General features: G+C 31.8%; 1 protein-coding gene across 3 annotated transcripts; it reads left to right on the plus strand.

Annotated features, from left to right (window-relative positions):
• Positions 1–3,771: 3,771 nt before the first annotated feature.
• On the plus strand, positions 3,772–8,107 carry LOC115981586 (transcription factor bHLH149-like). 3 transcript variants are annotated; one of them, XM_031103855.1, is made up of 3 exons: positions 3,772–3,782; positions 6,890–6,996; positions 7,412–8,107. In XM_031103855.1, the coding sequence occupies exon 3, from the start codon at positions 7,437–7,439 to the stop codon at positions 8,076–8,078; it is 642 nt and encodes a 213-aa protein (XP_030959715.1). In that variant the 5' UTR covers positions 3,772–3,782; positions 6,890–6,996; positions 7,412–7,436; the 3' UTR covers positions 8,079–8,107. The 3 variants fall into 3 exon arrangements, with proteins under 3 accessions (XP_030959715.1, XP_030959714.1, XP_030959713.1); XM_031103854.1 differs by having other exon boundaries at positions 3,773–3,782; positions 6,892–7,022; XM_031103853.1 differs by lacking the exon at positions 3,772–3,782 and having other exon boundaries at positions 6,742–6,995; positions 7,407–8,107.
• The last annotated feature ends 3,926 nt before the right edge of the window (positions 8,108–12,033 follow it).

Below are 12,033 nucleotides of genomic sequence, written 5' to 3' on the forward strand. Positions count from 1 at the left end.
GTTTGAATTTAGACAGAATCTTTAAGGACTAAACTAATGGGAGGAGATTAATGAATCTGGAATACCTCAGAAACAGTACTAGTTCGTGACCATAAGGGCGTGACTGATAGGTTTGCTTCACGTTTGGAAATTCTGCTGCATAATTAGAGAGTCAACAATAACCTAACCATTTAGAAATCAACATCCGTGAGTGATGAATCAAAGGGACAGTTTGCTTGTCATAGTCAAGCATTCATTTAATTAGTTATTAATTGAAAAATAAACTATAGTTTAATCAAGTAAATGGCAAACATTTTATATTTAATTCAAACACCACGTTAGGGAGTAATGCATAAAAACTAATCAAAGTTATTTGTCGTTTATAATCCCAGGTTTTAATTAATACATTCTTTCCAGTTATTAGCTTCAATCAAATTTTCTTAAGAAATACTATTTTAATTGGTGGTCTAAACCAACTAGACCCTTATTGGTTCTTCTTAGAAAGTGGTTAAAGGAGATGGGATAAGTAAGAATTTCATTGGAAGGTTCATTAGAAATCATGTGGTCAATCAGAGAAGCCAAATTGCTTTCAAATGGGACTTTTTCATTATTATAACAAAAAGTAAATCTTACTTTCTGACCGAGATAACTTCAGAATCTGCATGTAACCGACCTGTTATATAACATAAAAATCTAAAATTCAGAGCAGAAAATCTATGAGAGAGAATAAAACTACATTAATTAGTAGCAGAGGAAAGTTCATTTCCTTACTAAGATAACTTTAAAAATCTGTGAGGCTACAAAGTGTAATAATTTTAAATCATTCAATATTACATGCTCAGAGTAAGTCTTATTTTCTCAGTTGGATAACTTTTAAAATTGCTGTTTTAAAATTGCTGCATTTGCTAAAGGAGCACTCCATAATTGAGAGGTAGAGAGAGAGAGATATAGAAGTCAAATGTTATTTTTTTATTTTTTTTTAAACCTAAATGTTAATCTTTCTAAGCCTTGATTGGCTCATTGTGACATCGAAGCTTGTCTCCCTCAAGGAGGCAAGCTCTCTGGCAAGTTATTGGTGATGGGGCTTATCCCGAATCTTCAAAGGGTTTTTTTTTTCCCCCCTGCTAGCTATGATATCACAGATATATGTTACTCTTATTTTGCTGATTGGGTGGACATTCAATTTTTAGAGGCTCTATTTACTAATGTTTGTGTCAGACCATGGCACATTTACTCTCTCTTAACTAGTATTTTTCAATAATTGAAAGGCAAAATAAAGTTGTAATGAATGCACTACCATTAAGTGTAACCTCAACAGAACAAAGAACAAATTTAGTTATTAGAAGGGAAAAAAAAAAATGCATTCAGACATACTAGAGACAATTAGAGAACCAAAAAGAAAGAAAAAAGAAGTTGATGTACCAATCATATAATAAGGTTGTATTCCGTGCATAAAACTTCCACTTTTGCGAGGTTTGAGAGAGATTATTGATAAATAGTCTAAACCAATCATATAATAAGGATAATTGATACTACTAAAGTTTGGAGAGGAGAAGGGAATTTGCATTAAGCAGGCAATGTGGATCAAACCTGGCCACATCCATCAAGGGGGGGTGAGTCCAAAGCTTCCATATAAAAAAAAATACAAATAAAGGCTCAGATGATGGAAAGTGCCATGAAAACAACCACATGCTCTCCTTTTCTCCGCCTTTAATTTCTATTTGGTGCATCACCCACTAATCATTGCTCAGCAAAAATACAAATTCCATTGGTCCCACACTCTAATGGAAAAGCCAATTGGCATTTGGCAGAAGAGAACACATACTTTATTATCCAATCAGACTTTTCCACAACATCAAAAATTAAGAATCCCAACCTTTTTTTTTTAATATTATTTATTAATTAAATAACACACTGAAGGTTTAATAGACTGGTTCATTGTTTGTTTCCATGTTTTTATTGCATGGCCTTACATATTCACAATAGGACATGCCATAAAGGCTGTGCAAGACAATGGTAAAGTAATAGTTTCTGGCATGCTGATGCTACACTACATGTTTTTTCTTCCTACAATTTAAGCATTTTGTTGGGCTTTCACCCACACAATCAATTTCTGATAGAAAAATAATGTAAGACCCTGTTTGATTCGTCCTTTTCAGTCTGCATCCTTGGTGAAAAGCTAAACCAAGGAGTAAAAGTTTTCACTCCCTCCAATTGGCACATTTATAATGTTTTTATGTTGTTCTGAGACTTAAAAAAGTTGAGACAACATGAATTGTTTCACCTGCATTGTGACGTACAACTCAAAACATTTATATCACCAAGCACTTCCTTAAGTCCCTTCATGTATTATTACGTCACACCAAATGAAGATTTAGCCGTTTTGGTTGACCTAATTGATCTTTATATTATGTTATAATAATTTTTTTTTTCTTCTTAACTTTGTATGCAAGGTAATATGATTGTTTCACAAGAAAAAAAAAATTTGATAAGAGGTGCACTTGTTTTCTTTCAATTTTTCTCTTTATTCATAAAGGTTTATGCTTCAAGTGAGAAATGAAAATTATTCTTAGCATCTACCTTTGTCATTCTTCTTCATTTCTTTATTTTCTTTTCATGTGAGCCTTTTTCAAAATGTCCTGCCATGATTTTTAAGAACTCACATGGCAATGAACTTTCTCATTGATTATGCAATAAAGAACCGAGAAAGAAAAATCCTTCAAGTGAAAGAGAAAAATACATAATTAATTGGCCAAGTTGTCCACTAGCAACATTCTCTAATCAATAAAAGATTGAATTTTCTCATGGGTGAGGCAATCAATACTATTTACCAAGATCAGTACGAGCTTTCTCTTGTTCTTTACTTCTACCTAGAATACTAGTCTATCACTAGTATATGATTAAACTTCAATATCAAGCTAATTCAATCCAAGGTGACAAAATTTCAACCATACAAAAAAATATCTCACCTTGCACTAATTTTTATTTCATTCAATTTCCTTTTTAAAAAAAATATTAAAACTAGACCATATAGGATTAAAGTCCACATCATTTGCTACATTCCTATCTGATTATCTGCTAATTGCAACTTAACCACCGGACCTAAGAAACAGTGGCACTAATTTGACTACTGACTATGAGGAATGAATCATGTGACTATAAAGAAAAAAACAACCCAGAGATATAATTTTAAGTGAAAAGGTCATTGAATATTGGTTGGCTAGTCAAACTGATTTAAAAGAAATATTTATTATTTTTTTATTATTTGGAGAATGAGAAGAAATATTTAAGTTACTAAAACCGCTTCTAAGAGTTGTGTAGCTCAATTAGTATATGATGTTTTCGATGGAAATGTCTAGAGTTCAAAAAAAATTATTTCTCTCTTCTTTTCTTATTATTTTCTTTTTTAAATGAGATTGGAAATCATATAAGACTACCAAAATTTAAGTATCCATTGTTTTTTTTTTGTTTAAATAGTATTAATAGTACAGTCGGCGAAGGTTGGAGAGAAAAAACACAAAAAGAACAAATATCTCAAGGGAGCAACTCCCATCTTTCAAGGGTATGATATATATTTTCCTATTTTAATCAAAGATATTAAAACTTTCACATGACAAAAAGGTGTGCAATTCACGGAAGGGTCACAAGGTTGAGTTCCAATTTATAATTATAGCATCTCTCTTAGAACTCATGCTCAAGATGAAAACACAACCCTTTCTCCAAAAAAAAAAAAAAAAAAAAAAAAAAAAATGAAAACACAACAAACAGTAAACCAAAAATGTCACACTCTCTCTCTCTCTCTCACACACACACAATTTATTTAACTATAATTCCTCAACTGCTTAAATTTATAAATTCTATCATGAGATTTGTTAAAACATCTAGGCCCAAACTCAAGATCTATTGAATACACAAACACGTGTATATATATATATATATATGTGTGTGTGTGTGTATGTGAGAGAGAGAGAGAGAAATAATAATAAAATAGTCTAGCCAATATATGATAACATACCTTATCAATCAGTATCATGTGATAAATCAGTATTAGTAGCCAAATCAAATTATGAAGTGCATCAATCTTATAAACCAGAATCAATCAATCAAAAAGAAACACAAGTAGAAGAAAATTCTTTAGCACTAGTAACCCGAATGAGACAAAATTAAGTGATATGAAACCAGATAATGAAATAAATAAATTGATATTAGCCGCACAATATCAAGATTTTAGAAGTAATAAAAAAAAATATAAGAATAAGAAATATAATCATGTGAAGCATTAATCACGTGATAAGTTTTCTTCTGCAAAAGTCTTGATCACGTGAAGCACAAGTATCGACCTTATCTTTTCGAATCAGAATTATTCGATTCGATATCAGTTTTCATCAAATAAATCAAAATAATTCAAGCTTTTCACTATTTAGTATCAGAAGAATTAGCTTTGCAGAAGTATTAATCATATTTTTTAGTGGGGAGAAGTATTATTGGAATTTTTACTTTTTTCAGTCTCAGTATCAGAAATTATATATATATATATATATAGAGAGGCTAATTGTATATATATATATATATATATATATAATCATGTGAAGCATTAATCACGTGATAAGTTTTCTTCTGCAAAAGTCTTAATCACGTGAAGCACAAGTATCGGCCTTATCTCTTTGAATCAAAATTATTCGATTCGGTATTAGTTTTCATCAAATAAATCAAAATAATTCAAGCTTTTCACTATTTAGTATTAGAAGAATTAGTTTTGTGGAAGTATTAATCATATTTTTTAGTGGGGAGAAGTATTATTGAAATTTTTACTTTTTTCAGTCTCAGTATCAGAAATTATATATATATATATATATATAGAGGCTAATTGTAATTCTTGTAATTCTGTGGTGTATTAGACTTTGGTTAATGTGCCTATATAAAGGCCTCTCTATACAATTTTATGAGCGATTGAATAGAGTACAATGTGTCCAAGTTCAATGTTCATTGTAGCATGTATGGGTTAATTGTATTTCCCCCAAACTGTGGTGTAGTTTCCTTGAACTTTAAAATTGTTAATAAGAACTTTAATCACGTGATAAGTTTTTTTCTGCAAAAGTCTTAATCACGTGAAGTACAAGTATCGGCCTTATCTCTTCGAATCAGAATTATTCGATTCGGTATTAGTTTTCATCAAATAAATCAAAATAATTCAAGCTTTTCACTATTTAGTATTAGAAGAATTAGTTTTGTGGAAGTATTAATCATATTTTTTAGTGGGGAGAAGTATTATTGAAATTTTTACTTTTTTCAGTCTCAGTATCAGAAATTATATATATATATATATATAGAGAGAGAGAGAGAGAGAGGCTAATTGTAATTCTTGTAATTCTGTGGTGTATTAGACTTTGGTTAATGTGCCTATATAAAGGCCTGGAAAATTATTAGATACTTTCGGAGTACCATAAATGCGTACTTCCTCCTCTCACATGAATGGTGGGTCCTACCATGAATTTAATTAGTGGGATCCACTATTCATGTGAGAGGAGGGAGTACGCATTTATGGTACTCCGGGAGTATACAATAATTTCTCATAAAGGTCTCTCTATACAATTTTATGAGCGATAGAATAGAGTACAATGTGTCCAAGTTCAATGTTCATTGTAGCATGTATGGGTTAATTGTATTTCCCCCAAACTGTGGTGTAGTTTCCTTGAACTTTAAAATTGTTAATAAGAACTTTATCTCTACTGTTAGTATTTCTGTCAAACTTGATTCTAAAATAAAATTCCATCAAATTTAATGGAAAAGGTAAAAAAATTTATGGAAAATATGCGTAAAGAAATTTGATGAAAACGGTACAGGAAAAATCGTTTATTACCGATATTTGAAGAGAGATAGTATTTAGTTTTTTAGTTTAATTTATTCTGTACAAGACCTATGTTGATCTTTTATATGAAAACTGCAATTATATACTATTATAAGCAATGCAACATATATCATTTTATTCTATTTTAATGATATTACAAAGAAGAACTATGATTTGAATCTTATTCTATACTAGTGTGTAGTTTCGTACATATACATGAATACAATTAAAAACGATCATAATTATACATTTTTTTTTTATAAGAGATTCAAATTATACATAGTATTAATTTACACTTTTTTTAAATTATATATTACACTTTTTTAAACTCTCTGATTTTTCATCCAATAATTCATTTGTCACAAAAATTAAAAAAAAAAAAAAATAGACACGTGGCGCAAAATTGAATTTCAACTGAAATCCAATTTAAAATCTAATTGGATTTGGACTATTTAATTTTTACATTCAATAATTCACTTGGTACAAAATTAAAAAATAAATGGGACACGTGACACAGAATTGAGAATCAAATTAAAATCTAATTGGATTTTTTCTATATTTTGACTATTAATATATATATATATATATATATAGATTTTTGTAACAGTCAAATTATAAAAATAACTAGAGAATAATTTTATTTAAATCGTATTAGATAAAGTTTTTCTTATTATTAATTTCAAAACAATTTAAGAAATCATACGTTTAAAATACAATAAAAAAAATTAAAAAAATATCTAAAAGATCATCACAGTAATTTAGAAGGGGAAAGATATTTCATATATCCTTCAAACTAATTAATAAAAATAAATTCCATTGAATTTTAAAAAAATAAATAAAGGAGAGAGAGAGAGAGAGAGAGAGAGAGAGAGAGAGAGAATTAAAGAGAGAAGATTGGCGCACGAAAACGAGAGGGAGGCAAATAAGAGAAGGGCATGTGAAATTGTGAATATAGTAAGGACGCGTGGTTCCCTCTCCCCTTGTCTGTGATTGCTTTTAAGCTCTTCTTCCCACTCACCTTCCAGTTCCAATTCCATTTGGAAAACCTTTTCCAATCCCATTTCTCTCTCTCTCTCTCTCTCTTTGATTCATTCTTCAATTTTCACAAACAAAACCTCCACAATTCTCAACCATCTCAAAAACCAAAACCTCCCAACAACAACAACAAGGTATACATATTACATACTAGTCTCATGTAATTTCCTCAATTCATGTTTCTTTTTTTTCTTTTTCTTTTTCTTTTTTAATCTAAATAATTCTATCATCATAAAAAATCCGACAATATCAATGAATTACAAAACTCTGTTTTAAATTACGGCCATAGCATGTGACTTTTTCAAAACTTTTTGTATTCTACGAGTTTCTCGTGAAAGTTTCACACTGAAACCACAAAACTCTCGTGTTCATATTATCAATTTTCACAATTTTCTTTTTTTTATCTGAACCACGAATCTCTCGTGTTCATATTATCAATTTCCACAATTTTCTTTTTTCTTTTCTTATCTTGAGTATCATTACGAGACTCTTGATTTGAGTATCATTACAAGACTCTTGATTTGATTATATTTTTCTTTCAATCCACAGGTATATTGTGAAATTGTTTTCTTCAATGGAGTCGACGATCTCAAACCCGGATTTCAACATAGAAGAAGAAGAGTTGAAGCGAACGAAGCGTAGAAAAACCGAGACGCGAGATCCGGAATCGGATCCAAAACCCGAGACGATCAGATGGAGATCCGAATCGGAGCAACGAAACTACTCCTCAAAGCTCGTCGAAGCTCTCCGCCAAGTCCGCCGCAATTCCTCCTCCTCCTCCTCCTCGCCGTCGTCAGCCAAGCTCTCCTCCTCCTCCTCCGTAGGACGACACCGCGAGATCCGAGACGCGGCGAACCGAGTTCTCGCCGTATCGGCCAAAGGAAAAACCCGGTGGAGCCGGGCGATTCTAACGAGTCGACTCAGTTCGAAACTCGCCCACAACAACACGAAGCACAAGAAAGGAGCGAACAGAGCCGGCGCCAAGGTGACCGGCTGTAGCCGGTTGAGTAGGCCGGAGAAGAAGAGGTTACCGGCTGTGCAAAGGAAAGTGAAGGTTTTGGGCCGGTTAGTTCCCGGTTGCCGAAAAGTCTCGCTGCCAAACCTTTTAGAAGAAGCCACTGATTACATAGCGGCTTTGCAGATGCAAGTCCGAGCCATGACTAAAATCACTGAGATTCTTACCGGCGCTCCGGTTAACCGGCTCGGTTCGAGCTGACTCTACAAAAAAAAAAAAAAAAAAAAAAACGTTGTAAACAAAGGTGTTTTTTACCCCTTTTTTTTTTAATTTTTAATTTTTTGTTTTTTTAAATCTTTGTTTTTTTTTTTTTTGGTGGATTTATAAATTCATGTATTTTATTGTATACATGATTTCTTCTTTCTTTTCTTTCTCTTGCGGTTACTCTATCTCTTTTTTCCCTTTTAAATTTTTTAATATTATTTAAAAAATATTTTATTCTTTGATTGAATTGAACATGGTACCTAATTTGATGCTATTTGGGATTTAGACAGGTAGGATTGGATGATGATTGATGGGTCAATAAGGGTTTGTTTGGAAAGTTTTGGGGTTGTGATAAGAGACACTATTGGCACAAAAAAAAAAAAAAAAAAAAAAATCAGTTTAATATTTGTTTCTTTATTTTCATGTTGTTAATGGAAATGAATAAATTTGTTAAAGTTTATTTTTTGGGTTTAAAAGAAATTAATAACCGACATAAAATTTAGTTACTTTATTAAAAAATGAAAATGAATCTGTTGAAGATATACGTTGTTGGTTCAAAGCGACAAATAGACAAACAACACCAGATGATAATATTGTGTGTGTTTTAACTTTTTAACGTATATGGAAAAGAAGCTAAATGGTGCATGTTCACGTTATAAATTTTAAAAATCATAAGACAAAATTATAAAAGTTGAAAAAAATTGAAAAAAAAAAAGTATAAATAGTTCATCATTTTTGTGCTTGATTTCTGCATTTCGGAATATTCTTATGGAATTTGTGCTACATGGAACATAATCATTTTGGGTTCAAAGTTGTGCATGACACCACATCATAAACGTTGCGTTTTTCTAAAAAAACATTTTTAACATTTTGTGTGAGTGGGGAAGGGACAGAATAAAATAAGTTGACATTATAAATTTGAAAAATTAGTAGACATGAAATTATAAAATTGAAAAAAATGTGTGAAAAGTATCAATAGTTCATTGGTTTTGTGGTTGATTTCATATTATAAAGAGACATTTTTACAGAATTTGGTGCAGTTGGAAAATAAATAATTTTTGGGGTTCAAGTGGTTTTAAGTGGGAAGAGAATAATGCGAAATAGTTGACATTGTAAATTAAAAATTTTCACCAAACAAGGATTAAAAAAAAAAGAAGTAAAAGAGAGTGCAAAAACTATTAACAATTCGTTGCTTTGTCCTTGGTGCCCATAGAATTAATGGATCTTTCTGTAGGATTTGGGACAATTGAAAAAGTGAATTTTTTTTGGGTCCAACTATGTTCATTGCCACATGCAAACAACACGTTGCCCTTTTTATTTATTCAAAGATACCTTGGCCTAAGTGGGAAATGGTGGAGTAAGAATTGATTGGCATTGTGAATTTCAAAAAATCACTAAAAAAAACTATCAAAGTTAAGATAAATAACCAAAAAGAAAAGTGTCAAAGGAAGGGATTCAAGGTTGTCTCCATGTGAAAAGCACCACATGCATGTTCTTGAGCTCAAAATCTATGTATGTTTTACTTTTTCTCCTTTACCAATCCTTGTAGTTTTGTGTCAAAAGTGAATCTTATCCTTTCAGTCAAAACAAAGATCATTGTCCCTATCTTGCCAACCATATAACAATCTAAAAATTTATCCTCTACTATTTTCACTTGTATTGATTAGCTAAATTTTACTCTTACATTAAGTTTTTACTGATTCTTTTCTACTTCTACTAAAAAAAGACAAATAAAGTTGCTTTACCTATTTTTGATGGTAAAATGTTTCCTGATGTGGTGTTGACAATTAGATTTTGATGTCTCATTGCTGCTTAAAAAGCATTTACAACATAACATGTTTTTGGTGTTTAAGACTTCCAAAGTCCTTTTTGTTTATTCCCCACTAGGGAAGGAACAAAGATTAGAGGGCAGGTGAATCTTCTGGCAAAAGATAATTCCTTCCTGAAATATTTATTGTCCCCTATTGCTTACAAGTAATCAAAATAAATGCATTCTGAGTTGTTGTAACTTGTAGTCCTAGAATAATTTGCACAAGATTGGAAAGAAAAGAAAAAGGAGGGGATGGTGAAAGTTAAGACTGAGATCCTTTGGTAGATTTGGATAAATTGAAAGATCTGAATTGGTAAGAAGTTATCCCCACATTCCCAAAAGTTAGCACATATAGGCCAAATTGGTCTAATGAAAGCCAACCTCACATCATGTGCCTTAGAGGCCCTACAGTTTCAAGTGCACTGACCCTTAACCCCACCCTCCAACAATGGCATGCATGTGAGTATTGAAACCTTCACATGCTATTTTAAGAATAGGGAAATGCTTGGCTTTTGAAGAAGTTGTTGCTGCTGCTGCTTCCACATTGTTCTAAGAGTAGAACATTATAGGTCCTATCCAAGACAATGCAGTTTTGGGGACCCAAACCCCACCATCATAGAGGTAGAAAATTGAAAAAAAATGGTCACTCTAGGACAGTGCTTTTTTCCCCAATTTTAAGGGCTTACACGTGCACAACTAAGGGTAGCTACCCCATCTGTCAATTTTTATAAATCAAAGACAGATAGGTCTTGAGTGGCATCCCTATCAAAAGGGTTTTTTTTCTTTTCCTTTCAGCCAAAATTGGTCATGATTGTTGAAGCAATTTAAGGACCACATATGTTGTTTTGTTTTTAGGCACTGCCTATCTTGACATTATTTGTGGTGTGTTCTTCTTTCATTCATTTCTTCCTTTCAAACATGTACACCATAATTCCACACATGCATCCATGTGCCTTCATTTAACAAGCCATCTTTTCCTTTTTCCTGTTCTTTTGTTTTCCTTTTCTTGAATAAATCTACAGATGCACCCAAACAGTTTTTTTTAGGCCATGGGCATTGCTACAGTGGGAAATTTCCAAAAAAAAAATGGTCCACTAGCCTAGTTTGTATGGGTTGGCTAGCCTCCATTGGAAGATATCATACAAGGAATGTTTCTTTCAAGGAACTTTTTACCCCTAGTTCATGATGGCACCCATTTTAAAGAAAATTTTCTGGACTTTAGGCCAAGTGCTCTTGCATTATTATGGTTTCAAAGGGTAAAAAGCAATAATAATTCTATAGTCATAACTTTTCTCACAAATGTTTTCATAATTGCAAAAGTGACGAATTATTATTGGTAGATAATGAAATAATATCATTGATGTGCTTATACGAAAATCAATAATAACTTATCAACTTAACAATATTGATAAAATGTCTTTTATGCACCTCTTATGTTCTTTGGCCTCAAAGAAAATTGTCCATTTTTAGTCAAACTTTGAACCATACAAGGAATATTAGGTTGTCCTAGAAATGCCTTTTTTTTTCATGGTTTTGTTTGTCAAAAAATTGGGATGAACCTTGGGATCAATTAAATGGGGTAACTGATTTCCTTACCCAAGTTTTTCAAGTACAAGTTTCATTCTCATCATCATGTCATGGTACTTAAATCTTTAATTGTGTCTTAAGCTGTTTATCTGTGGTACCCATGATGTTGACCTATCTATATGTTGGGGGTAGTATCAATAATTAGCAGAGGAGCCTTAGTCCATAAAGCACCATAATCTCATAATCTATCACATGACCCATATTTTGAACTTTTGTATGAATCCAAAGTTGAGATAATTAGATGATCAAGCTGTCAAGTAAGTTTGATATTTATGCCTTTTCTTTTAAGGTAGATTTTGGTCATTTATCTAATACTTACCTAGCAATTGCTATTAGATAACTAATAATTAAGGACTATTGAAGAGTAAACCACCAAAATTGCCATTAATTTCAAGTCTCAACCCCACCAACTACTAATGGTTTCTTGGAAGAAAATCTTAGGCTTTGCTTTTGACTTGTTTGAATCTATGATCTAGCATATTCTTGCCACCTTGTATAATAGCATTAGTCCTCATCAGCCACCACTTGCTTAGGCCTTAGAGGCAGGTACATTTT

This window comes from Quercus lobata, chromosome 3 (assembly GCF_001633185.2).
Source record: "Quercus lobata isolate SW786 chromosome 3, ValleyOak3.0 Primary Assembly, whole genome shotgun sequence".
NCBI lineage: Eukaryota > Viridiplantae > Streptophyta > Magnoliopsida > Fagales > Fagaceae > Quercus > Quercus lobata.